The following is a 26,923-nucleotide window of genomic DNA, read 5'->3' on the forward strand; positions in this document are numbered from 1 at the left end:
ATCCCCCCTTCCCGGCCTCTGCCGCCCCGAGTACGCCTGTTGAGCGGCGCGACGCCGAAAAGACAGAGAGAAAAAAGTGACGCCAAGATCGCGCAATGATAAGTTATTTATCGCAGCCTCTTATTCTTCTTCTCAGTCGCGCGAGAAAGTGCGCCAAACGCAACGCGATGCCGTGAAAATTAATCTCTCGCGCGGAACGCGCTGTGGATCGTTCGTCGAGGTGCCGCTGCGCCAAATCAGTGCTTTCCTGCTCGGCCGCTCGGAGGTGATATACCCGTCTGTCGCGACGCGATTAGGAACTTATACGTGCGCGCGCGCGCGCGCGTAGATGCCGCGCGACGAGCTTTCAGGCGCGCGCGCTCAATATCAATCAACGCGTCGGCACAAATTGGCTTTGAAAGAAAGAGAGCGCGCCGAAAGAGACGCCGCGACAAAGGGAACATTAGGGACTTGTGCATTGAGTCGTGGGGCCGTGATTGCAGTGAATGGCATTTTTTGATTGGCTCCGATTACGCGCCGCGAGCCGGCCGAACGGCAGAGGCCAGCCGCGTCGGGAATCGGCAACGCGTAGACGACCGATGGCGATCGGCGCTCGCGCGGCCGCTCGTTGCGCTCCCATCCGACCAAGGTACGAGCACTCTGCTCGAAAGACGCACACGTGCGACGCTCTTGTCTTCTTGTTTTTCTCTCTCTTTTTTTTTTGGTTTTTAATGAGCGCGCGACAGAATCCGGGCTGTGGGCGCAAAGTCGAGGGAAAAAAGCAGAAGGCACTCGAAAGAAAAGAGGAGCGCAAGGGACTTCTCTCTCTATCTCTTTTGAAATACCAGCATCATTAAATCTCGTTTGACGTATTCATGGAACTATATATCCGAGGCTCTTGCTATTGGCCCCCTTCCTGCAGGCCGCGCGCTCGCTAAGGGCTCTTTATGAAGAATAAGTGACATCAATCACGTCATTCGTTACAACGCGAGCGAAAGCGACAAGAACAAGAGCTCGCTCTGCTATAGACGCCAATGTATTTCTCGTCCGACATTGCCTCGTCCAAAAAGAGAAAGAAACAACGGCAAATCCAATTGTTCGTTTGGGCAAAGCGTAAATCAGCAATCAACTCGGACGCTCGGCCGTCCAAAGTACGTACACGTCGGAGTGACGCAGCGAGTTCGGCCTCCCGCGAGCGTTCTCACAGCGCGCGGCGCAGGTCCAGCGGCTTCTGCGCGCGCGCGCGCGCGTCGAAAGTCGTAATTTTCAGCTGTGGCGCCGTCGAACAGCGCCGGACGACGATGGTGCCGCGAACGCGCGCGGAGCGACCTTGACGCCGCGGCCCATCCCGCGCTGGGTTTTCCCGAGGGTGACCGCGGCGCGGAGGCCGAGTCGCTGCTTTTTTCTCTTCTCTCTCTCTCTCTCTCTCCCCCCGGCCTCACCGAGGAATCTAGTCGCGCGAGCGCGCAGGTTTTTCTCACGCCTCGAGCCACGTCGAGCGCCGGCTAGATCGCCCTCCTCCCCCTGCCCCGACGAACGCGGCTCGGCTGCTTTTTGTTTTCGCCGTCGCGCGCCTCGTACCTACGCTGCCAGTGTTTTGTCGCGCCCGTTCTGCGTGCGTGGCAAAGCAGTGGCGTTAATAGTGCTCGTGATCTCTCATAATTTAGCTTATGTCACGTCGTTGCGAATAATATATCGCGTGTCGGATGTTTGCCGCTAACTAGTATTGATTCGACTCGCGCTCGTAAATTTCATAAATAACGACCAACGGTCGTTTGCTGAATCGTCGTCGACAATGTTCCGTCCGTTGGATGGATTTTTCAAATTTTTTTGACGAATCATCAATTGACCGTAAGTTCGTTCGTCGGCAATCATTCAATCGACCGACCTTGCCCGTTTAAAGTCATTCGAGCCAAATAAAAACAAGAAATTCGCGTCCAGATCGTCCGGCATTTGTCGCGCGTCGATCCTTGACGAATCCCCCTTGCCACGAGAACAATGCGTCGTACTTGGATTCGTCGATAAAACTTTGCGTCGGAGATTTTTCTCGGGGGGCACGTTCGTTGGCGCCACGGTAATCGCCGGTTCGGCCGACGAGCAAGAAAAAGCAAAGGACACGTCGACAGAGACGTTTCAACGGTACCATCAATTACCAGCAGCAGATCTTGCTATCGGTGTACCTGCACTTGAGAAGCTCGCTCGGTCGGATAATCGTCGCCGTCGCGGTGCAATTTAAGGCTCGCGCGTATCGGCGGACGAGCGGCGCCAGCGGCCTTATCCGCTCGCGCGCGCAAAAGGAAGGCGGCGAGTACGGGCGGGAAGCCTTGGCGCCACGCCGATGTCCTTGCCAGGAATTTCGCGAGGATCAGTGCTCCCGAGGCGTCGGGGAACGGACGCCTTATCTAAGCCCCGGCGACGGGCGCGTCCACGGGGGTAGGGGCGAGGAAGGCCGCGCCGAGATTCCTAGAGGCGAGCAGGATAACGAGCGCGCGGGGAAAAAGACGTGGAAAAAGGCGCGGACCCCTCCCCGACGCAGCTATTATTAGAAGCGATCCGAGCCCGGCGCTGGCGGCAGCGCGAGCAACAAGTCGCGTAGCGCGGATGCTCGCCGTCTCGCGGCACGCGGACGCCGGCCTGCCTCTATAAATAGCAGCTCGCAGACGCGGTGCTGCCCTCGGCTCCCCGCCGCGTTTTTGCACCTGCGCCCGGTGCCGCGCGCGCACGCGACCTGCACTTTCCGCGCGCGGCCGCTGACTCGCGCCTCCGGTGCCCCGCCCGGTGCCTCTTTGTGTCCCGCGGGCGAGCCGAGGCGGCGACCGGCGATCGGGGGACGGTGCCAGGCGCCGCGCCGCGCGTCCACCGTCCGCGGCGAGAAGCGCGTCGCTCGGCCTCTTCCACTCGCGAGGCGTTCTCTCTCCCTCTCGCACCTGCGGCGCCGCCTCTCGCCGCGCGAGCGCGAGCGAAAATAACGCGCGCGGTGTCGTTCGCTCCGCGATCCAAGCGCCGAAAGGCTAAGAATAGCGGCGAGCGGTGCCAAAAATAAACGGTAAACACGAGGACTGCATTCCGCGCGCTCGGCCGCGCAGATAAACAGTCGGATTTTATTAATCGGCGGAATCGTCAATTGCCCTCCCCTCGCAGTAAAGTCTATTTATAAAGGCCCGAGCGCCCGTAAAGCTGCCTCGACTCGCTCGCGGTGCTCGCGTCGCAGATTATACGCGCGCGGCCGCGCATAAAGCGAGGCTAGAGAGGCCTAATCAGCGGCGCCACCGGCCGCCACCGGCCGCCACCTGCCTGCCCGAGCTCGTCCGATCGCGATTATAACGCCGCTCCGAAGCGGCCCGTTCGTCATCCTGCGATCTCTCCGCTCGGCTCTGTCGTTTATCCTCGGTCGCCGCGGTCAAGGTTAGCGATGGACGCGCGTGCGAGAGAGAGGCTCGACCACGGCGGCCAACGTTTTTCGGACTTGGCATAAATTAACGGGCCGCCGGGGATAGCCAAGTGCCAAGTGCCGTGCCAAGTGCCGTGCCAAGGCTGCTGTGCGATCGTCTCTCGGTCGCTCAGCTGGCGCGCGATCGATTCCGCTCGACAAAGATGCTCAGCTGGGAGCACCGTCGTCGCGAGGGATCGTCACGGTTATCAGCAGCCGCGGAGCCCGACCGATCGATCCGCGCGCGCGCCGACTGCCCGGCGATAACGCTCTGCTCGGAAAGTAAGCCGCGGCCATATGCACGAGATCGATAAACAGGACAAAGCTCGCGCCGCAGTAGAGAAGAGACTGTAGAGAAGAGAGAGAGAGAGAAAGAGAGAGCCTCCAGCAGCGCGTTAACCATCGGCTGGCGTGTGTCGCGCGCCGTCGTCTGTATAAATGATGAGCTTCGTCGGCGCTGACGCGCACACGACGACGAAGCACCGTGTGTGTGTGTGTGTGTGTGCGCGCGCAAATCGATAAGCCGGCGACGACGAGCGCGCCGATCGCGAGAAATCTCCTCCCATTCGTCATCGACGATCCGTTTCCCAACGACGCCTCGGCGCGCATCCCGAAAGAATGCCCGTACGCGACGCGCGCGGCGGCGGCGGCGGCGGCGGCGGCAGTCGACGAGCCAGTCGCAACAGTCGCCATTATTATTATAACTGACGAAATCCGTGCGTTGCGAGAGCGGCAATGAGAATCGACGCAACGCTTTTTTCCCCTCTTTGTGCGCCACTCGGCGGTATGCGCGATGGGCTCGCGCTGATAAGCGGCGTGAGACGACAGGGGAGAGAGCCAGCGAGCTGATAATTGCACGCCGGCCCGAACTCGCGTCTTCTTCGTTTCTTTTTTTATTGCTCATTTTGCCTCGTGGATAATTAATGAGGTTGGCTGCTCTAAACTCTTTTAAATTTACATTTTTCAATGCGCCTGCCGTTTCTTTGAAACGAGCTTCTACATATGCATTCGTACGTATGTACATGTATATGTATTCGCCAGGATATAGGTTTGACGAAACACTTTTTCACCTCGGAGATTTCGAAGACGTCAGACGTGATGCATTTAATTTTCCATGACTCGAAATCTGAATACCTTTTAGATTTAATAAGTCGAGTGATGCAAATGCGATATAGCTATATTTCGCAAGACTCCAAAACTGAAACGGGACGCTTGATTAAATGTAAATAATCTGTAAGTCGAGCCTCCGTTGCCATGTAATACGTGACGCGATATCGATGAGTCGCGATATGATTTTATTATATACTCGAATAAATAAATAATGTCAATTGAAATAAATCAAGTACTGACTTAACTTGACGTTAATTTCATAATTTTTCATTACTTCGACCAAGTTTGCCGTCTGCGGCAATACAATGAAAACCTGGAATCGCAAACGACTGCGTATTATTGAGATCTAGAGCGCGATCGCGTATATTTTCAGAATGCTCGATAAAGCGAATCGATACACAATCGCAAAGTTGTACTGTAAGAAAGTGCAATGTTGAAAATATCTTTCGGGTGAAAATACAAGTATCGCGTGAAGCACATGACCCAATTGCTATCGCGGATCCCATTAGCGGTGCGCTAAAAAAAAAGAAAAGATAGAGTGGTCAGCGCCCAATGGAACGAAAAAGTGGGATAGAGACAAGAAAGGCTAAGGAAAATGGAGCAAGCATTCATCTCTCCAGGGAAAAAGCTGCAGCGCGACTATCGCACGGTTTTGAAGCTGCGCGCAGGTCGCCACGAGAGCGAGCAAGAGAGCCGGATAGGTTGAGGGTCGCGTGTGGCCGTTGACCCTTTGCGAGCGTGTGTGTGCGCGCCGCGCGCTGCCGCCTCTCTCGTCGGTCTCTCATCTCTTCTCACTCGCTTGCCGCCGCTCGGCTAACAAATCCTGCCACGGCTAATTCGACCGTGCGATATTCGGCCTCGGCTGAAATCGCGCGCTCCTCGTGGCGACTTTTTTGGCCGGCAAGTGCCAAGTTTTAATGGAAACCTGGCTTTTCGAGATCAACAATGTCAGGACTGCTTTCGCTATCTATTCGGCCAAATCTCTCGTGCTCTTAGCCCCGAAAGAAAGTTTTTCCACGGAAATTCTCTAGCCAGCAACTTGGACAACGGCGGCAAATCATTTTCCCCTTCTTTTATTCATTTCTTTTCGTTTGCAGTATCCGAGCAAGAACGTCACGAGTGACCTATTGGAGAACACCGAGTTCGCTGCCGTGAGTTTTGGTACGTTGCCCGAAAACCTGGACAACATTACGCCGGCTGCGATTGATTTGCTCAAAAGACTTTTGCAACCGGAGCCAAGGTTGCGTATCAGGTCTGTCATGATGCTACAGCGCATTGCATTTTACATGGGTCACGACATTAGAAGTTATACCGAGAAAAAGGTCAGAGCTTTTTCTACAAAAGTAGTGGCGCAATGATTTTTTTTCGAGTGTTGATTCAAATGGAATTTTCAGATGTCGCCATTTAGACTGCTAGGAAGAAAGATCGAGTCGACCGAAACTTCGTCTATCGAGGATAATTTCTATGATTTCGATTCTTTTGTGGGAGCCGGCAGTACTAATCGTACCTGGGCTCTCTCTACAAACAGCAGTAGATAGTGAACGATTACCGATTGTGTTTCACGATAATGTTCGATATTGTGATATTTCGTTTTTAGCCGTCCTATTACGTCATGCTGCGATATTAATTTTTAACTTACTGAGTTTTATTTATGTATTGCTTAATTTTCCCGTAAAAAGCATAACTCTTTTTTATGCTGATTATACATTTTATGTATCATGAACAATTATTTATCGTCTTCCATTTATACTTCAAAGTACAAATTTATATTTACATTGTTTACAAATATAAAAACTCTTTCCGTGATACGCTAACATAAATAACATTAGCATATCCTAATTATATATTTAACGTCTGTATTGCTGATCAAATTTGCACAATTGTGAATGAAACGAAAATATAGTAATAAAATCTTTTCACTTTATACAATATTCTTTGTATTTGAATTTCTTGAATGTAATTATGAACCTAATAAAAATATTCCTCTTCAATCAAAGTTTCTTAGTCAAAGGATTCAAATATAGTTTACACAAATTCCAAATCAGTTTACAAAAGTTTTAATTTTTTTAAGAATAGTTAACAGTATTTTTGTTTGTTACAATATTTCATTGATAATACAATAAATTGCGATAATCGTGGTGCGTATAAACTAATAACAAAAAATAGAAATGGTTACTAATCCAAAAAGAAAAAAAAATGAAACGTAGTGTTTCTTGGAAAATCGCTTGAGTAGAGTGATCCGCGATTTTTATTTATTTTTTTTTTTCAGAAACATCGATTCGTTTTTTCCCTATTACTTTAGATTTTCGAACACCCCCCTCCCCCCATCCCTTTTTCGCATTCTTGGCCTTATTACGGGTAATCGCTTCGTTTCCCTCCTTCGGTAGAGGTGCATTTTAATTAGAGTTTACATTATGATAATTATATACAATGTTCTTACAGTTAGTGGGCCTCGTTTTTTACTTGATATAATACAATAATGCATTCATTTCTTTCACTTTTGGCCAACGCACAAAATAATCTCGTAACTTACAATTTTACGCTTATTTATTACCTTCGCTGTTTCTCGAAAAAGTACGCATTTGACAAATAAAAATATACATGTTTTCACCTCTTAAATCCAAAATACGGTTAACGAGCGACGCATGACATAATTCAACAAAACCAATAAATCAACAATACAGAAGCATTTGAGATAGAACAACAAATGAAGATGATTGTGCACGTTGAAAGTACTTATAAAGTTTGTATTCAGAGAAAAAAAGATTTTGTTATCAAAGAATTTCAAACTGCGACTAATCTTCCTACTTATCAGACATGCGTAAGCACGCAGACTCATATTTGTTTGTAAACATCACCGTCGATGCATTTTGAAATTTGACACTTCAACTTCATTCGTATCGAACAAATGGTATCCACTAATCAACAGTTCATCTGTTTAGAAAGGATAATGATTATAATTCTTTTCTTTTGTTTGTTGGATACTCTACTTATTTTTTATTTTTGGTTTCAAAACACGAATGATTCTTAATTGTGCGCCATTATTCGTCGCATTATTCAAGTTGTTTGTTGGTTTATTTGGTAAAGATTAGAAATGACAGGTTTTTCAATGTAGTAACAGCTTGCGAGTGATTGTTTACTTATCTCTAAGTCACGTACAATCAAGCACGTATACACTGATTTGTTTGTTTGTTTTTTTGCAACTTTGCCAACTACATCGCGAAAGTTTGCCTTAAAATCTGGTTAACCGTTGTACCGCAATGGTAGAATTTTGAAACAAGCCCTTTGAATTTTCTTAAAGTATTATTGTTGCTTTTAAATATACCGATAAAACTACTGCTGCTATATCTAGTATATATTACAAATAGAATGACCGTCCAACCAGGCAACAATACTGGTAATTAGTTTTTATTTTAGAGTTACTTGACAACCCGTAAAATTAAAAAATTGTCAATCGTATCATTTTTTAAACAAGTCCTTCAAATATTTGTCCTTATTTCACGGTTCGCTCATACTCATTTCTTTCAAGCAATATCGCTTTTAAAACATACGCTCTTTTACTCCCTTGCAAATATCTAATTAAGCACTAAGACACTCAGCTTTGAGAATAATCTCGACGGAAAAATGAAGCTCGGTTTATTGATTATTTCACGAACCGTGGAAAGAAGTACTCAAGTATTTTTTTACGTTCGTATTATCGCTGCCCTTACAAAAAATGTCGGATGAAAATTGTAAACATTATTTATTATTGAGACAAGTATCACATGGAATTTTACTGTTATCAATCGAATACCAATGATAATTTGTAAGTTATCAAAACTATTTCTTAGTAAAATATTATAAATACACTAAATTTTAAATAGTCGATAAGCAACTAAAAAATACCAGGTCTGTTTCATACAAATACCAATTAAAAATTGTTTTTTATCAACATAATGCTTTTATAATGAAACACAAAACATAAAATCGTATTTCTTAGAAAAGATGATACTATTGAATATGTAAACTTTCCACGGAAAATTCAATTGGAAATTAATTGAAGCAAGTATTCAACTTAAAATATTTCTACAGGAATAAATATTTTAATTACATATTTGACATTCTGATCATTATTAAAAATGGTCAAATGCACGATTATATCATGTAGACTATTTTATTGATTAATAGTTAATTAATCGTTTGTTAATCTTTCTGTAGAACAATATAATTTTAAATAATATTTCATTTTTTAAGAAAATAGTATTTATTCTTCGTGTTCAATAGGAAAACATTATGTCAAATAAATAAAATAAAATAATTCGTGTTCAATCAAATCACGTAGAATCGGTAAGTGTACAAAACAAACTCTGCCCTAAAAGAGGTCAAATTAATTATTTGACGTATTTTATAAATTGATTACAAATTTACAACAAATTTTTTGTAAGGATAATGGCACCATTGTAGATTTCATTGCTGCGCATACCACACTGCGCAAGGGCGGTCGTTCAAATATTTAGCATAATGCACATTTTTATTTAATCGATAGGTTATAGTATGTTTTTTTTGTTATCTGTTATTACTGGTATTTGTGTTTGTCAGACAAAGTGCGATGATGTACACTTTGGCAATTTAAAGAAGTACGAGAAAATTTATATTAATAGCCTTAATATTTTTTGTACACAGAATACCGAATTTCCCGATGAAAAAAAATGCATTTTTGCCGCTTAAACGTCGCCATATAGTAGTCACATTACTATAAACGTGTAATAATATATCTATGCATATGTATAATATTTATATGGTGTATCGTTCGCATTAGGACGTCATATCTAAAAATTAGTATTTATAAGTAGTTTGTTCATTTTAATAATCGTTTATGCAGAATAATATCGTAGCGTATAACGTAGTTTCCTTTTCTATTACAGAGCTTCCATCTATTCAATTTCCACCTTTTCTGTGTATGTATGTATATATGTACAATAAAATTTAAGCTTGATATTATTAAACGCAGAGTTTCATGTATGTTTCGCTAATCGTACATAAATTCGTTCGTCGTTCATGTAAATCCTTAGTAACTGTTTTCTAGGTGAAAAAACAACTGTGTCTTTCGCTCTTTTCTGCACACTCTTTCATTACGTTTAACCAACTAAAAAACAGAGTTGATACTAGTTGAAACATCTCAATTGCCTACATTTTTTGACGACATCTAAAACAATAGCATGAATCAACGCAAAACATTCTTTTGATTTTTAGACAAATGATTATTTACGAGAAGTTATTCTGATAAAAAAGGAGATTTTGATCAGATGCTTATTTTTTCCCGTTAAACTACTGGTAATCTTCGAAAATGGAAGATATTATTTAATTTCTTTATTTTATGATCGATCAATCGATTCAAGTTGTTTTCAATGACAATTGATTATGTCGCTGACAATAGCGACAACAATGAACGTAATCATTGAAAATTTGTGTTAAAAGTCCTACACATTACATATTCTGTACAAGATTAATTGCACGATATAACGTTTTATTTTCGCATCAATACATACTTAGTATTTATAATAATTAGAAATCATGCATGTTTTTCGAGCTTACAGAAGTCATTTGAGTAAGTACAAAGGACAAAAAAGTCATAAAAAATCGACTTAACTAAAGTTCTAACAATCAATATAATCAATAATAACTTCTATAAAAGACAGATACAAAGAAACAAGTATTTCTTTAAACAATTTATAATTCGTCAAGATTAAAATGTTTCAAAAACACAAAATTTCACACAACTAACAATAATAAGCAGGGTAACACTAAGTTATCAAAATATCAGAAAAAAATGTCATTGTAGCAGTTACGTGTACGTCAGATGACTCGTGTAAGCTTCAAAAAAATTACGAACATGATGTTTACTAACGCACAAATATTTTATAGGGCTCTTTCACATGCGACAGACTTAAGTCAAAGCGCGAAAAAATCAACTGTTTTTTATTTATTTTCATGTTATTTGTTGATTTTTCGTTATAGAAACTCGAAAACTTCACTAAATATATTCAGGAATGCGGCCGGAGGAATGGCCAATTCTCTCGCCTTTCTCTCTTTTTTTACTTTTTTCTACGTATCTTCAAGCCAAAACGTTATAACGCTGGCGCATGAGTAACTTAAATGATCTTTATATCTTCTTTGAGATACTAATGCAGAATTATTGTATGTTGAAGCTTACAACTTTATCGAACAATACATGTTTTTTCACGCAAACATCTTTGCGCTTTTTACACGTGATGTGCGCTTTTTGTTCGTTCTCGTCGATTCCCAACGTGTGTTTATTATTATTTTTTTTTTCGATACTCGAGTTAATTAATTGCACGACAGCGTGAATTCTCATCTATTTCACTCTCTTTCTCTCTCTCTCTCTTCAATTAGTTAAATTGCGCAATCCATCCAGTTGCATACTTGATTGCGAGAATTCAGCGTTAACTGAACTAAATGAGACACACAGTAAGCTTACAATTGTCGTGATTCGGGAATTATTTACGAGAACTGAGCTTGAATCTACAGATGTATGAGCCACTTGCCATTCGGTTACGAAAAAAGAGAAAAAAACGCATTACAACAAAAGGAGAAACGAACGAGCGGTCGAACGAAGACGAAGTAAAGTGAAACAAAAGGTCGGTCGAGTGGCGCCTTGTGTCCACTCTATATCACAATCGAGCTGCCGCACTTGACCGGCGGATGGTGGTCGCGCATGTGTGTGTACGTGTGTGACTTGTATTTTTCGTTTGTTATTATTCTTCTGCGTGGTTGCCTCTTCACGCGGCATCCGGCATACACTGGTGCACACTCGCACAGAACCCACATATTCGTTAACTGCACCATCACACTCTATCACCTCTACACATTGCAATTGTCATGGTTTATGGAACCTGCAACGGGCAAAATAGAAACCGTTATTCTCGAGCACTGAACGCGCTCACGTGAAATTGCTTGTTTAGATGAACGCGAAGAAGCGTACCTTGTAAGGTGTCGACTATCTTCGTGAACAGCCATCTCCATGCTCTTGAATTCGTTGAGCTCCTTCCTGATGGCAGCTTTGTCCTTAGGAGTGAGCCGCGTCCACGGCTTGTCCGCTCGCCTGTCGTAGTCATGAGCCTGCGTCACCTCGATGTAGTCGTTGAACCTGATAATCTGTCAAAATATATGAACGTCAGTGCATCGGCATTGCAATTGTGACTGTTACGATTATCATGAAGGCTATTTAGAGCCGATTTATTTATTTGTCTGCGGGGGGTTCCCTACGTGTACACCGTTATTTGCGCGAATACTTTGCCGGAAAATTGCAACGCGAGCATGATTGATTGACGCATCCACCGTTGTGCAGTTCGAGTTTGAATATAAATGAGACTTTTGAAAAATGTTTCGGGTCGCAATTTTGCCTGGTTGAAAAATAATAAGCAAGAAAACGTGTTCACAAGCTGGCTTTAATCTTGAAACAAGACGAAAGAGAATGCTTCGAATGAAAAGTTGTTTCATCAACAAAGAAAGCGAAGATCGTTAAAAGTTGGGCAAACATTTTCGAAAAAAAAACGAAACGAAAAAAGAGTCTACCAACTGAAAAAAAAAGTGTGGAATAAAGATTTACCTTCTTCTCCTTTAGCTCGTCGACGGTCGGTCGAAAGCTGAGCTTCCTTAAGAGATAGCGTTTCTTTTCCTCTTTCTGCTTCTTCTCCTCGGCGGGGCTTTGCTCTGAAACGAGCGAAAGAGATTATCGTCTGAAAGAGAGATACATACGCTCGTATAGCGCAGCTTTTATGCCGCGCGCCAACGGGCTTCGCCTTATCACGAGCGAACTTACTTTTGAGAATGTTGCGTTCCTCCAGCTCCTCCTGAGTGGGCCGCATGCTCAGCCGCCTGCAAAGATGCAGCGAAACACCCAATTAAGACTTTGAAAAGTTTCGCAGATAAGTCGGCTGCTTTTCCCTTTATCCTAATGCGATATTTTCTTTCGATCGCGCATACAATTAATAACCGACAACTTATTACCTGCGAAACCTCTATCTCCTGAGCGAATTAGCTAGAGGAAAAAAAATCGTGCGATTCGCGAGCTCCTTTTAATTATTCGCGCAAAGCTGCTGGCGAGTATATATTTTTTTTTCTCGCGTGCTCGTAAAAGAACAATTAAGAAACGGTTGGGTTGCGAAGCGCGAAAAAAAGAGGATTGAGAGAGATAGAAGCAACAAAAAAAAACGATAAAACAAAAGTGCACAGGGTGTGAAAATCAAAAATAAAAATTTACAGCTATCCCCGAGGCCATTATTAATGGTCGCGTGTCGGCGGTGCGTAAAAATGCTCGGTTAACAGCAGCGAAGTATAAATCTCCAAGTATTTAGTGGCAGGGCAGTCAGCATGACGCTGTATATGTATAGCACAATTTCCTGGGTACCTGCATGCCCGAATGCCCGATAGCTGATGATGGACAGGCACACTACGTATATCCCGACAATCGACTTTCAGAATAGAAAGTCAGTTGAATTTCTGCGTGAAATTAAAAATAAAAGCAACAACAAACTTAACCGACAGAATGGCGGTTTCTCTTTCGCGTTTTAACGAGAGGAAAACCAACTAAAGTTGCAACGCGGTGGCCAACTTTCCAGGTGCAATTAGGGTGCATGCGCGAACCCCATCTGAATAACGCGCCAACGCAAAATAGCACGGCAGCTCGTTATGCGCCGAAAGCTTACATAATTAAAAGGAGGGACGACCTTCGCAAACGGCGCACTAGCGAATTAAAAACGGACGCGATATTTATAAGCGTATCCGGTTTCGAATTGCCGCGCCGCGACAGACCGAATCTTTTCGCCTTACCTGATGAGCCTCGCGCCGATAGCCTCCTTCGTCTCTTGGCGCTCATTGTCCGACTGAACTTGCAGGATATTTCTATTGATCAGCTCTTGTCTGTCCGGTCTGAGCGCGAGTTTCAGCGAGAGCGACTCTTTGCGCGCTATTTTCGCCGCCAACCGACCTGTAAATCCGCAGCAAAGTTTCGTTAGTGTATCGCATCGGAATGACGCCGCGTCTTCTTGATTTCACGTTCAATATGTTTCAGCAATTATAACGAGTCTAAAATGGGCAGGGTAAACTCCCGACGACAGTCGAAGGGTAATGAGAGATCACGCAAGCAGCAGTGGCACAAAGGAAGCGGGTCTATAATAATAGAAGCCAATTTCGCACGGATGAATGCATCAACGCCAGTATTGCGCGACGTATGTACACTCATACCCCCTCCCCTCTTCCCTGCATACACACACATACACACACAGGCAGGAAACGCCTATTTCAAATCACAAAACAGTGTGCACCGTCTGGCGTGCGTGTGTACCGTCGAGCTCGGAGCAGCTAAGGCTGCGCTGCAGTTGATTGGTACTACTCGTGCAGTTGGTGGGCATCCTCGAGGCTGTCGATGCGCCGGTTCTGGGCAAGTCGATCGGCACCGGTGGCCAGCCCAGTGCGTATGCCGAAGCGGCGCGCTGCACCGTCAGCATGTTTCTACGGAGAACGAACAATGATGTCATCTCTGATTTGAAGAAGATCCTGTTTGCACTTGTATGCTATTTCTCTCGAATGGCTCCGAAAGGGTTCACGGCCAGTGGGGTAGGTTCGGTCAGTCTGGGCTGAAGTGTAATTTCAGGGAGGCATTTTTTACGACAGACCTTTGTCACTACTTTTCTACCAGTTTTTTTTCTCTGTCTCTCGGATAGATACGACGGGTATTTGAAAAAAATTCCAGCACCGGAATGCCAATCAAAGTCTGCGAAATCCGATAAAAAAGGGTTATGAAAAATAAAATGGAAAATCTGTTGGTTTCACATACGCAGTGAATATTTCAAATGAAAATCTACTCAAGCGATATTTGATAAATTCTCCCAGTTACACAAATTGACTATATTGCGCAAGTTTCTCTAGTCCCGTTAGAAAAATGACTATTTTTTTTGCAACCTACACAACCACACTATCACTCGTCTTCCGACTCTTCCTTTATATATCATCTAACGAGTTATTTTTTCCGTGACGAGCAGTATAAACAGGCAAAACTGACCTACTTCCTGCGAGACGCGTCGGGTGTCCCAATGTTTGCTATGAAAACATCGATTTTAATGCATCGTCCGAGCGAACCGACAATTTCTTCGGCATGCGACGCGAGTCGCTCCATTTATACGCCTTTTTCGTTCGACGATATTTACGAAGTAGAAAATGAGCTTCGCCAAGCGGATGCATTGTTTTCAAAACAAACGGATTTTCACGCAACAGTCGCCAATTCGTTGAAGATTCACGCCGAAAATAGAAGGACGGCGTTACTTTGGCGTGTCGTTTGCGAGCGAGAGAAAGAGGAAGAAAAGGCGTCGATCGCGTTGGCATGCATTCGCGAGCGAGCGACGCGCGGCAGCAGCTCTGGAATTCCAGTGTTTTCTTTTCTTGTTTTCACGGTTGTCGAGAACATTCGAACAAGTGGCTCTCGCGATTATTTTGGTCGGAGCGTCGAATACGTTGAGAGCGGCAATTACCTCGAGACGATCGAGAGCGTCGGCGACGACGGACGGACGCACGCACGTACGCGCGCGCGCGGGCGCGCTCGGTTCTCCACTGAAGGCACGGGGACGCGCGAAGGCTCCTCGCCGAAGCACTACTGAGCGTCGTGTGTGCCAGCCGCGTTTAATATAAACCTCAAGGTGCGGTTGGCGCGCGCGAAAACTTGGAAGTTCGCGGGCCGCCGGCAGCCGCGCCAGTATAATTAGTATACGACAACGTCGATCGCGGACTCGCGGCGCGCTATAGTCACTCGGCTAATAGCCTGCGAGGGCGTTTGCTCTCGCGCTCGCTCTCTCTCTCTCTCTCTCTCTCTCTCTCTCTCTCTCTCTCTCTCTCTCTCTCTCTCTCTCTCTCTCTCTCTCTCTCTCTCTCTCTCGTTTATTTTTCGCTTATACGCTGACGCGCATCGATGTGCGCGCGAGAAACGGCTTTTCCATCGGCCTCTGCCTTCTTACGATCACTGCACTTTTCAACAATGCTTATTCATACGCTCGATTGATTCGAGAGCTTTTTCGTTGGGAGAGGATAAAAGCACGGCAGGTTCGGCCGTGTAGCTGCTGCTACGTAGAAGGCAAGTCTCGCGATAACTGTCTTGAACTTGAACATGAAATCAAAATGGAAAATGCACTTTGGACAAAGGTGTTTCCAATACTCACTCTTCTCGTCGTCGTAGTCGTCCCGATAGAGCACCTGGCTGTCATTCGAGTCTGTGTCAGAATCCTCGCGTATGACGTAAGGCCTGGCATTCTCCTTGTTCTCGTTGTTGTTGCCGCTATGCAGCGCCAAGCCAAATCTCACCGGTCGGCTACTGTAAAGATTTTAGTATAGCGATGAGTCGATTTTCCCTTTTGTTTCTCTCTCTCTCTCTCTCTCTCTCTCTCTCTCTCTCTTTCGTGTTATTCACGCAGGTCGATGAACGTGTATCGTACGCTATATTGGAAATGTGAAAAAGCTACATGAATAATCGACGAGTTCGCGCTGAGACTGTGAGCGAAATAATAAAAATTTACTTGTTTATTCATCGGAGATAGCTACGCACGGATGGCGCAGGTCAACAGTGAAATTAAGTTATTTTGGGAGCCGATTGTGCCAGAGTTTTATTTGGAATACATACTTTTATAACTGCGTTTGCAAACTATGTGTGCAAGATAAACATTAAAGTTTATAAAAAGGAGTTTACGATAACTCCACTGCGCTCGTTATTTTGCCAACGTGGGATACCATTCAAGAGTACGTTAGAGATATTTTTAAAAGGTAGTTCTAACCTTTGCCGGTAATAGAAAGTTTTCTTGCGTTAGGAAAACGAAGCTTTGACCATGAAGTTTAAAAAATAAATGATAACTAAAAGCAAGCGCGAATAGTTTTCGCTGTGAGAGAAAAAATGGGACGATACGATAATAAAAAGTGAAATCCTTGAATGGGTTCCCGGACATTTTCTCATGCTTAAATAAATAGACATGCCATACCGAAATAAAGATAATAAAAATGATTCGTAGAGTTAATTATCAAGCAGTGATATACAAATAAATCATACATGCTTCAAGGGAAACGTAAGAATCATCAAACAATGTAGTGAAAAAAAAAAGAAAACAATTGAAGAAAAAAAAAACAGAAGGGAACATTAATTGAGATAGGCTAGCCGAATTACCATAGTTTCATCCTAGACCTTAAATGAGGCCTTCTGGTGAAGCATAAGAAACATACGATTGTTTGTCTTTTACTAGTGACTGCATACAGAATGTCAAGAAAAAAATTAATGGACGAATGTACGATAAAGCATGATTCACTACTGTAATCGTTTATCATTATTTGTACGATATATTATCTGGAACATTATTCGATTTATATATATATATATATATATAAATATAAATACAATAACACTTGCTCTACTGTATTTGTACCAGAAATATATATTTAAGAAGGGAAAAGGAGAGAGGAAAAGAGGGAGGGAGGGAGGGAGGGAGGGAGGAAGAGAGAGAGTATCAACAATGAAATAATGTTCCAGTCAAATAACTCAATGGAAGAAGAAAAAGACTTTTACGCGCGAGATTGATGCTAGCTATTGGTGGGAAAAAAACGGAACGGCGTACTTGAAGGATGCGTGCAGCTCCTGGCGCAGCGTGAGTGGCCTAATTTCTTGGGTGGGTGTGCTCTGGGGAGTACCCGGACCGCTGCCACCACCCTTCTTCTTGAGCGCGCTTTTGAGTGGCATCGCGTGGAACTTAGGCTCTTTAGCCGGGATCTCCTCGACTCGCGTCGTGTCGATGCCGTACATGTCCTCGTCGTCCACATCGATCTCCTCGTCATCTGAAAATTGCAGCAAAGTGAACGAAGCCGTTTACCAGGAATAAAAATTCTCGAACCCCGTGCTTAAAAACCCGAATGAACTCTCTCAAAGGGAGCCACTCCGTCGAAAGGAGCTTCAATTGAATTTCGCGCTTACTTCTGTCTTCGCGTGCGCGAAACTGGAGCACTTTTATGAAACAACCGAACGACCAAGACGTGAAAATGTAGAAAAGCGCACAAGAAAAAATCTTTGGTATTTATTTTCTGGAACGAAGGGCGAACTATACTCTCTAGGTGAGAAATTGGCAATCTACTGACCGTCATCCTCGCAGTCCAGAAGTGGCTGCTGCTGCCTCTGCCTCGACAACAGCGTGGGACTGGGCGAGCTGAACATGGGCGGCGGCGGTATGGGGCCGATCTCGCTGAGTGGAATCGGCGGCTCGGGCAGCTCCGACAGCACCAGGTTCGGCGGGTAGCATCGTTCTATCACTTGCTGCTCGTCCGCGTTCGAGTGCAATACTCCCTTTTCCGCTGCAACATTCACACGCAAAGCACGCATTAGTACACGCCCTTGCGCTTGTCTGTTGGTACTTTATTTGGTAGGGTATACAAAAATTTGGCTTTTAAAAGGAAATCGGCTTACTTTTAAACCGTACTTGAGGCCGGCTAGCTTGGCCAAGAGCTACAATTACAATAATTTATAGTAGAGAGTTAGTAGATATATATCAATGTATACATAATAATTTTATATGTGCTTATTATAGGTATAGGCATGAATATCGCAATTAATATCGAGCATTAAAACGTCACTTCCAAAACACTCAACAGATTAGTAAACCGCAGTCTGCGAGTAGTAGAAACGTGTATATATACTCTACGAGACATTTTAAAAGTTTACGTACTACTGAGACAGAGAGAGAAAGTAAAAAAGGGATGTAGCAATGAGACAGAATGTCAACGTTAGTTCGAAGACTACCAGTCTAACCGCAGTCTAGCGATTAGGATTCCATTGCAAGTTCCTGCGCAAATTAGTGTTAGTACAAGCACACAACGACACCTTAAAACCCAAATTGCAATCAGGTTAGTGAAAAAAACTCGCGCGAGGCACAGCACAGGCTCGCAAGCACTCTCGCTTTGATCTTTGAACAGACACAGCTGGCCAACACAGACGGAGCTGATGCCAAAGACGCCGGGAGGCCCTAACCTGCGAGGCTGTCCTCGGTCGGATGGTAGGCCGGGGGTTTGCGCTCGCTAACGAGTAGCCTCTGGGGCAGATTGGCCACCGGATTAAGAGGACGTCGAATGATCCTCGCGCTCGTGTCGAGGCTATTCGGCCGAATCGGCTTCTTGTTCGCCGACGCTTGCTCCTCCGTCGCGGCGGCTGCCGACGACTGCACGTCCGCGTTGTTCGCCGAGGTCGCTGTCCCATTGCCGCTGGCGCCGTTGCCGTTGACGCTGGCACCGCTGCTGCCATTGCCGCTGCTCTGCTCGCTCTTATCCTTCTTCGGCTCTGAAATTAGCAACGTCGTCCAAAATTTCACTCTCTCGTGTTACGGTAGCACACGCATACACAGAAAAACAAATCGCAGAGGTTTTTGTTTTTTGTCAGGAAAAAACACGGTCTGTTAGGTAGCAAATGCACAACTCGCGTGGTTCTAAAATCGTTCCCGGATAAACATTCCGCGCACATCCGTAAATGACTCACCAAGGCGATGACGACTTGACAAGATTATATTTCTCTGTTTGGTTTTTTTTTCTTGTTTGCTTATTTTTTTTCGAGAAAAAACAAGAAACGTAACGATCGTTAGTAAAGTAATTAGCGATGATGGTGGAGGCGTGCACGTGACGGTTTGAACACGTGCGTGACCATCCGACTTTTTCCGCAGAGTTGTTTTCAAAGTTGTCGTGGTCGTAGATTGTGCTGCAGCAGACATCCGCATCTATCCACGGGTGTCCTAAGTTGGAGGGAGGCTGGGCAAATCGTATTTCGCAAGTGTGCCGAACGAAGGTGTTACGTGGCAGTTTTGCTCGTGCCAAGTGTCGCCCCCCTCCCCCACTATGTACACATCACTGTATGCACTTTATGAAATGATTACTAAACAAAGATTGTTGCGCGTGCTTGTATTGAATGTCTGCACTAATCGAGCACTAAATCTTCATATGTACGAATTGACTGCCAATCGTTGAAGCAAAGCTAACGAAACAGTTGGCAAATAACAAAAAAAAAAAACATAACTGAAAGAAAAATCGAACGCGGGGTCTCTTTTTCCTCGAATTTTTCGCATTGCCGATGCTGGCCATGAGCCAACTCGACCGACGCCACCGATCATCGCTGAAAATTATCACATGGATGCGCGATTCTCTCTCTCTCTCTCTCTCTCTCTCTCTCTCTCTCTCTCTCTCTCTCTTCCTCTATCTCTCTCAATGGATTTGCGAAAAAGGTAAAAATAGCGTACGCGCTGGGGAAGACCTCGAGGATTTTCCGGCGTAAACTTTTGGAACGGATGCGCCATCCTGAGTCATGTGTATTGTTAATGACAACTGCAAGATCCGGTGGGAAATACGACTTAAAATAGACGAATTTGCAAATGCGATTATTTAGGGGGGGGGGGGGTGATAGATAGTTCAATTATCTTCTGAAAAAGGAAAAAAACTATTTTCGGATACAGAGGATTTTTCGCGATTCCAAAACGGATATTTTTAGCATGCAGTTATCTATTCTAGAAAAGAATGTTGCTGTTAACGACACGTGCACACGTGAAGTATCCAGCGGATTACACAAAAAAGAGAGAGAAATACAACTTGTCTAGCGTAATAATAAATACACGTGTATAAAATGTTCTATCAATCCAGCCAACCAAATTGACAGCAAAACGGAAAACAACGTTCGTCAAACTCACTTTAACAAACTAATCAGTCTGTATCGAAACCGACAGACCATCGAGCCGCGTAGTCGCCCCAAAAAATTAAATAACCGAATGAATCTCACGCTTGCGCGCACTTGTCTGTCTAATTCTGAAAAAAGACAGATAGAGAGAGAGAGAAAGAGAGACGTTATTTCTCACACGTGAGCGGACATGGTCAAGGTTGATTTACTTACCTTGCCACTTGAGAGCGACGATTCGGCCCATCGTTCGGTTCGCGCTGCGTATGACACTGGCTTCTGGAGTCTCGTGCGCGAGTCCGGGCGAGCGGACAGCCGAGGTGGAACTGGCTGCGTGCGCGACGGATCCGGAAAGCGTGATCGCGTCTTACGCGACCGCCACGCGGGAACGTGACGCCGATCGAAAATAGCTCGTTGGTCGTCGTTTGTACGCGCGCGAGATCGAGAGGCGCTTTGCCACGATACACCTAACGAAACCACTTTAACCCATGAGGAATTCCGTCGAACGAGCTTTTCCGCTTCGTAAACAGATTTTTACGACGACGCGGCCTTGGCTATCGAGTGCGAGTTCCAGCCGATCTATTTTCACCGCGGGAAGTACGTGCACACGCGCGCAGAACTGAGGCTGTTCGCCGTGCGGCATTATCCGAGCGAGCAAACTGGCAAATTTCCCTAACGAATAGTGCGCTCCCGCCGAGTGGGTAGCACGTGTGTTTTCACAGTCGCACGACAATAAAATCCAACCTCGATCAAACAGAACAATTAAAGAAGAGGTCGAATGAATCGTCGTCGTAAGGTTGATGCAAGTGTTGTCGTAGAGGCTCGCGTCGCAATGCGGCTGGCTGCTACTGCAGCTTCTCTCCGCCTCTCTCTCGCTCTCTCGAACTTAATCTTCGCCGCAAGCACACTGTTCGACCACTGACCACGCAGTGTAGACAAACGCCTTGTTGTTTGAATAGTGAGAGACAGTGTGAGATGCGTAGGTTCTCGCATCGCCTTCTTTCAGACGACAAAATTACACGGACTTGCTGCGACGAGGGAAGAGCCAAAGGACTTTAGTAGTGGAGGGATTGTAATTATAGGCGGTGTGCTTCCGATAATACGCCATATCACGTAACGCACCTGCGCGTGGCGAGAGTAATTTTCGCAAACGAGCGCCGCGAGATGGGCTTCTGTCCGAAAGTATAAACAAGGAAGCGAGACAGAAAGAAGGCCGTAATGACGCTGTCGGCGGAGCTGATGAGACTCTTAGTTATGACGACAACCTCGCAAAATCCAATTCAAAATGTACGCGGCAGAGCGAGAGAGAGTAAGAAAAATAGCTGCGGGAGTTTGTCAAGTGTAGTCGATATTTCTGGCATGCGATAAAAGAGAGAGAAGCCAGACGAACACTGGCGTTTGCCGTGGAAGCGGAAGCTCTAGAAGAATCTCCCGCGGCGTTCGCGCAATTTCACGCTTGCGCATTGCAATCGAAGCTCGTCGTCGTCACTCGTCACTTCCTAGGTGGTATAATTAAGGCATTGCGCTACGAGTCCTACGCTTCCGTATATATGGAAAATACGATCAGCTTTGACGCGTCGAGGACGCGATTCACCAGTGACACGTGTTGTCCCAGTCATTAATTTTAGACCAAGTTCGTCACACCTCCTTTGACTTTTCACTTAGGACTTTGAAGTTCGTTCTCTCTTGCTCGACAGCGCGTGTTTATCCAATTGCAACGGCGCTGTTTATTCGCCCTGTGCCGCGGTGTCAGTATATACGTGTCTAATTGATCATTTCATTAATTGCTGTCGGGGACAAGGCTATAAAAATCGAAGAATATCCGTTGATAAATATCTTTCTCTCTTGTTCAGCGATGTAGAGGTTAATGCTGCACACGAGAGAGCGAGAGAGAGAGAGAGAGAGAGAGAGAGAGAGAGAGAGAGAGAGAGAGAGAGAGAGAGAGAGAGAGAGAGAGAGAGAGAGAGCCCGCGTTCATTCAATACCCCCATGCAACGAAAATTAAAAGGAGAAAAAAAAGTCAACATCGATAATTACGCCGGGCTGTGACTGTATATACGTAGAAAATATGTATGAAAAACTCGAAGCCGTAATGAGGTGTGATTAGTCGACGAGTTTTAAGCAGCCTGCGTATCATCCTGTTAATAATTGCGATCGATAATAATTCTACGATATTCAACGTCGCGCTAGAGAGAGACGGATAGCTGCATTGTTCATAATAATACATCGTCGGCGAGTGCGTGCTCGATACTTTTTGTTGGATTTGCCCTCGCACAGCTGCTGCTGAAGTGAAATTCAAATCAAAGTCAAACTAAAGTTTTTCGCTGATTTATCGACCACGCGAAATTCCATATTGGATTTATAGAAATACGATGATTCGGCGTGTAATCGGTAAACTGCATGCCTGCGAAAAATACCTGCGAGTTATGCGACCTTGAATGAAGCGAGCATAGTTTTCGAGAATATTCACGAAATAATTGATAGTTAGTCGGATATTAACGAAAAATAAAAGAAAAAAGAAGCGATCGGATTCTCTGTTTCTTTTTCTTTCTTTTTCCGCGTGTCTCCCGCGCTTTTTCTCCTAATTAACGTCCAACGCGAAGAAAATCCGATAACAGGTGCGGATGCAATTAGCCAACGCTGCAAACTGGCGAAACGCACAAATACGAAGTTACCTTGCGCGTATGACATATTCGGGAAAAGAGAAGAAAGAAGCATATCGCGAGACAAATTTTGCGGAGATCGAGAAAAGGCGAATGAAGAAACGCGTTGCGGATTTCGAGGAAATGTCTGGCCTCCTTTTTGCTTCTTCGTCTTTTTGTCGATCTCGAGTGGCTGACTTCAGCGCGGCAGCGCAGCAGCGCAGGACGCGCGCGCGCGCGCACGCGTATGTATTTTTTTTTTTTGCCTGCGCCGACTCGCCTAGTCGTTCTTCTTTCTCAAGGGTTTCCAGCGAATTGGGATTTTCACAAAGGGAATGAATACTACACACGCCGTTCCCACCGCGGAGATGGCTTAACCACGCTCTATTTTTCTTTATACTTTTGACTTTTTACATTTTCGCGTTGCGACGTTGGAATCCTGAAAACGGTGACGTTTCAGTTGCTTCGTTGGACCAATAAATTATATAACCAATTCGTATAGCATTCGATTGTAATTACACGAGCGAAGGGTACCGCATACCCGGGGGAAACTCCATACGCGTTTTCAATTACTACACTTCATTCGTATAAATAATAATTAACAGACAAGTGGAAATGAATACTTTCAATATATATTCCAATCGCATAATTGAACCGTCTGCCTAATATAGAAACGACGGCTGATATTTATAAAGTCCACTTGCTGATTTTGAAATATCGCGAGAGTAATTTGAGTATTAAATTATAACGACAATTAAAGCGCATTCACAGAGCAACGAGCTAAATTTGTCCCCATGCTTGTCGCAAAATGAAAGCTCGAGCGTCTTTGTCGCGAGTCGACGCTTCCTCCTTTGTTTTAACTCTACGAGAGAGCGCCTCATTAATAATGCATGCGCTGGCGTGAAAATCCAATTGAACGCAGTCGTCGAGTCCGAGTTTACCTCCTCCGAGAGCAACGCGCGTATTCTCAGTCGGCGCTCACTTTGTCGCGTTTAATTCACCGCTGCGCGAGCTTTCAGCACCCAAGTAAAGAATTGCAGTTTATTTTGGCTGCGCGACAACCCAGTTCGCGAAATAGGCCGAACATCTCCCTTTATTTTTTTGTTTTTCGCTCTGCCAGCGCCAAGAGAGCGTTTCGTCGATAATTCAACGGGTGGCTATCTCTCGCCTTGAATTAAATCTCATGGGAGTCGCACAGGAATGTTAGACTCTTTGTCGAGATACTACTGACGCAAGCTCGTGCGCGTGCAGGTTGAACTTGAACTCGATGCACGCGCGAGGTCAACAACATCTCTCCGCGACTTTATTATTTTGTCTTTTTCGCGGCGTACGCGGATGCGTGAGTTAGCCGTCAGTGAGCTTTCGTTTATTTGCCTTTATCCTCGGGATCCGCGCACGCCAGCTTTCCTGTTTCTCTCTTGGCCGAGCTGAGCTTTTGTGGTTGGTAACCTTTCCTTAGACCTTGCTTCTTTCTTTTGTTTCTGCCAAGATTTTGCGAAAGAAACCAAAGAAACTACTCCGCGCCTAAAATGTATCAAATAATTTTCACGCGTGTGCTCGCTTAAAGGAACTTGAAATTCATATAAACTTGCGAGAGAAAGAGAGAGTGAGAGCTAAACTCGTTACTTTGCGTTAATTGCTCGATGCTTTTCTGTCATTAAGAAAGTCGCGAGTTCGTAATTGAGTTTAAAAGTCCGACGTTGGACTTTTAAATTTAATCCGATTTACGTAACTTCGCCGCTTCAAAGCAAAAGGAAGAGAGAGAGAGAGAGAGAGAGAGAGAGAGAGAGAGAGAGAGAGAAAGGGGGGGGGAATGAAAAACAAAATTAATTAAATAATATCAATTCGATGCTCGACTTGCTCGAAGAATGATATAAAGATCTTAGTTAAATATTTGGACATCAACTCAAAGTGGACGGAAGTTTACATTAGTTCAATCGCGTTAGCAAACACAGAGAGAGAGAGAGAGAGAGAGAGAGAGAGAGAGAGAGAGAGAGAGAGAGAGAGAGAGAGAAAGAGAGAGAGAGAGCTGGATGTGGGCAAAGCAGATAGAGATCCAATTTTCGGACTTCGTCGCGCGGAATTCGAGCGCTTGGGCTCTAGTGATCGTAGTCGTTGGCTTGTCCGTTGAGCCCAACAAGCAATCGAACTCTTGATTGAAAAAAAAAGTATATTACGCCACTAGGAAGTACAGTAGGTAAACAAGCACTATGTGAAATGCCGACTGAGCGAAGGGGCATCGCTTAGTATATCTATTGTACGTTGTACTCCCTTGGTGCATAATGTATTATTTCCCTGCATTCGAGTTAAGTTGCGCCCTTAGAATGAGATACAGGCGCATGCGCGAGGTATACTCTCAGCCTGTTCGTGTGGATTCTGTGTTCCCTGCTAGAAAAGTGAGTAGTAGTAAAAGTGTGAAAAATCAGACGGGAATTAAACGAAAACGGCACGAGATTTACAATCTCTTCATTGCGTATTCATCAAACTCTGTACACATGAGTACCGTCAATGTTATGATACTATATAACAAGTTTTATTTCTGACAGCACCATAAAATATTCATAGCTTTTTTTCTAAGTGCACACAATATTAGAACTTGATGTGAATCGTAAATGCGAATGAGCGAAAATGGAGATTGTCTGCAAAGTGAGTTTTGAACGAACACATAAGAGAAGTGTGATACATATATGCGCATAAACGTTACATAACTGGCGGAAAGACATCTGCCGTGCACAGTAGAAGTGCTCAGACTGTGGTCAGGCACTCATCGTGAATACGTTACGACTGCTCAAAAACTTTTCTCTCCCTACTCCGAAAATTTGCATATCATTTTCCACTAATCGCATTTCCTTAGTTAAGGTGATCACGAAACTTTCTCGAATAGTAGCCTCATTGTACAATTACATCACAGTCCTACAAGTTCACATTGAGTCTATTCGCTGTTAGACACAATGTGCGGTAACTTTAACTCTTAACTATTTTTACGGAACAGAAAAGATGAGTTTTCTCAAAAGACAAATGCAAACAAAAAAAAAAAAAAAGAAACAAATGTACTTTTAGGACAACTATACATGTACTTTTAAAACTGCCACTTCATCGTTCGCGTGCAATCAAAACAGACGAGCGCCGTTAATTCGCCATCTCCCAACAGCACAAAACTCGCGCGCAATTGCCGAAATAAAAAGTTAGGAAAAGCGCACCACGCAGCTCCTTGACTGTTTTATCTCGCGATCAGCGCTCGGCTCGTCGCTCACCTGAGCGAGTGAAGCCCTTCTTGTAGCCGGGCGGCAGAAAAGCCGCCGGTGGTGTGATGGGTGGCGCCGAATCCCAGATTTGTACGTCGGGCAACGGCTGCTGCTGCTGCTGATGCTGATGGCAAGTGTAGCCGGGCAGATCCATGGCGCGACGACGACGTCGACCAGTCGGCCCGTAAGTATTCATCGCGGTCATGTAACCGACACCGCTCATCCCGTCGCGGAAGTCAATCGTATCGAAGAATCGTAGATCGAGAGGGAAGAGAAGATCGTTCGCACTCGGAGGACCAGCCTCGTCGCTCAGACGGAGAATCAGATGGAGACAGAGGCAGAAGAGCAAGATAAGGGAGGAGAGAGAGAGAGAGAGGGAGAAAGAAAGAGAGAGGCGGAAGTCCGGAGCCAGCCGGACCGAATAGTCAGACGCGCGGCATCCGCTCTCAGTGAGAGCGTCTCCCGTACTACGCTTCGTGAGCGGGGATCAGAAGTACTCGGCGACTCGTGCTGCTCGCCGGCGCGTGCGCTCAGCGTGGGCGTCTCTCTCCTGCCTTCGCTCGTTCTTTTTTTCGCTCCGCCATTCATCGTCGAATACTCGTGTGTAAAGCGATGCTGCTGCGCGCAGCAAATGAAATTATAGACACGGTATGCGAGCCCGATCAGGTATCAGATTCGTCTACCGAGTATCCGGTTGTTACTGACTCTTCATCATTGGCTCGACAAGCCTCATGTTTTTCTATTTCTTTATTTATTTGCGGAATGTTTGTCAGCACTGTTTTTTAACGCA

General features: G+C 45.1%; 2 protein-coding genes across 9 annotated transcripts in view; one reads left to right on the plus strand and one right to left on the minus strand.

Moving 5' to 3' along the window:
• Window positions 1-6,785, plus strand: part of LOC131664636 (serine/threonine-protein kinase S6KL) — a 33,389-nt gene extending 26,604 nt beyond the window's left edge. For both annotated transcript variants that reach the window (XM_058935911.1, XM_058935910.1), the window contains exons 9-10: window positions 5,617-5,841; window positions 5,914-6,785. In XM_058935911.1, coding sequence (XP_058791894.1) covers window positions 5,617-5,841; window positions 5,914-6,057 — 369 coding nt within the window. In that variant the 3' untranslated portion in view covers window positions 6,058-6,785. The remainder of the gene's footprint in view (window positions 1-5,616; window positions 5,842-5,913) is intronic.
• A 145-nt stretch (window positions 6,786-6,930) lies between these two features.
• LOC131664633 (phosphatase and actin regulator 1-like) overlaps window positions 6,931-26,923 on the minus strand; it is a 112,417-nt gene continuing 92,424 nt past the window's right edge. For 4 of the 7 annotated variants that reach the window (XM_058935904.1, XM_058935903.1, XM_058935899.1 and 1 more), the window contains 11 exons: window positions 18,567-18,872; window positions 18,006-18,044; window positions 17,681-17,893; window positions 17,167-17,383; window positions 16,722-16,754; window positions 15,730-15,881; window positions 13,352-13,508; window positions 12,342-12,397; window positions 12,129-12,232; window positions 11,502-11,674; window positions 6,931-11,412 (listed from right to left, as the gene is read on the minus strand). In XM_058935904.1, the coding sequence (XP_058791887.1) occupies window positions 11,397-11,412; window positions 11,502-11,674; window positions 12,129-12,232; window positions 12,342-12,397; window positions 13,352-13,508; window positions 15,730-15,881; window positions 16,722-16,754; window positions 17,167-17,383; window positions 17,681-17,893; window positions 18,006-18,044; window positions 18,567-18,872 (1,466 nt within the window). In that variant the 3' untranslated portion in view covers window positions 6,931-11,396. The remainder of the gene's footprint in view (window positions 11,413-11,501; window positions 11,675-12,128; window positions 12,233-12,341; window positions 12,398-13,351; window positions 13,509-15,729; window positions 15,882-16,721; window positions 16,755-17,166; window positions 17,384-17,680; window positions 17,894-18,005; window positions 18,045-18,566; window positions 18,873-26,923) is intronic. The other 3 variants (XM_058935902.1, XM_058935901.1, XM_058935905.1) reach the window with 3 other exon arrangements.

This window comes from Phymastichus coffea, unplaced genomic scaffold, assembly GCF_024137745.1.
Source record: "Phymastichus coffea isolate CEN01 unplaced genomic scaffold, Cenicafe_Pcof_1.1 PCOF00044, whole genome shotgun sequence".
Classification (NCBI taxonomy): Eukaryota; Metazoa; Arthropoda; class Insecta; order Hymenoptera; family Eulophidae; genus Phymastichus; species Phymastichus coffea.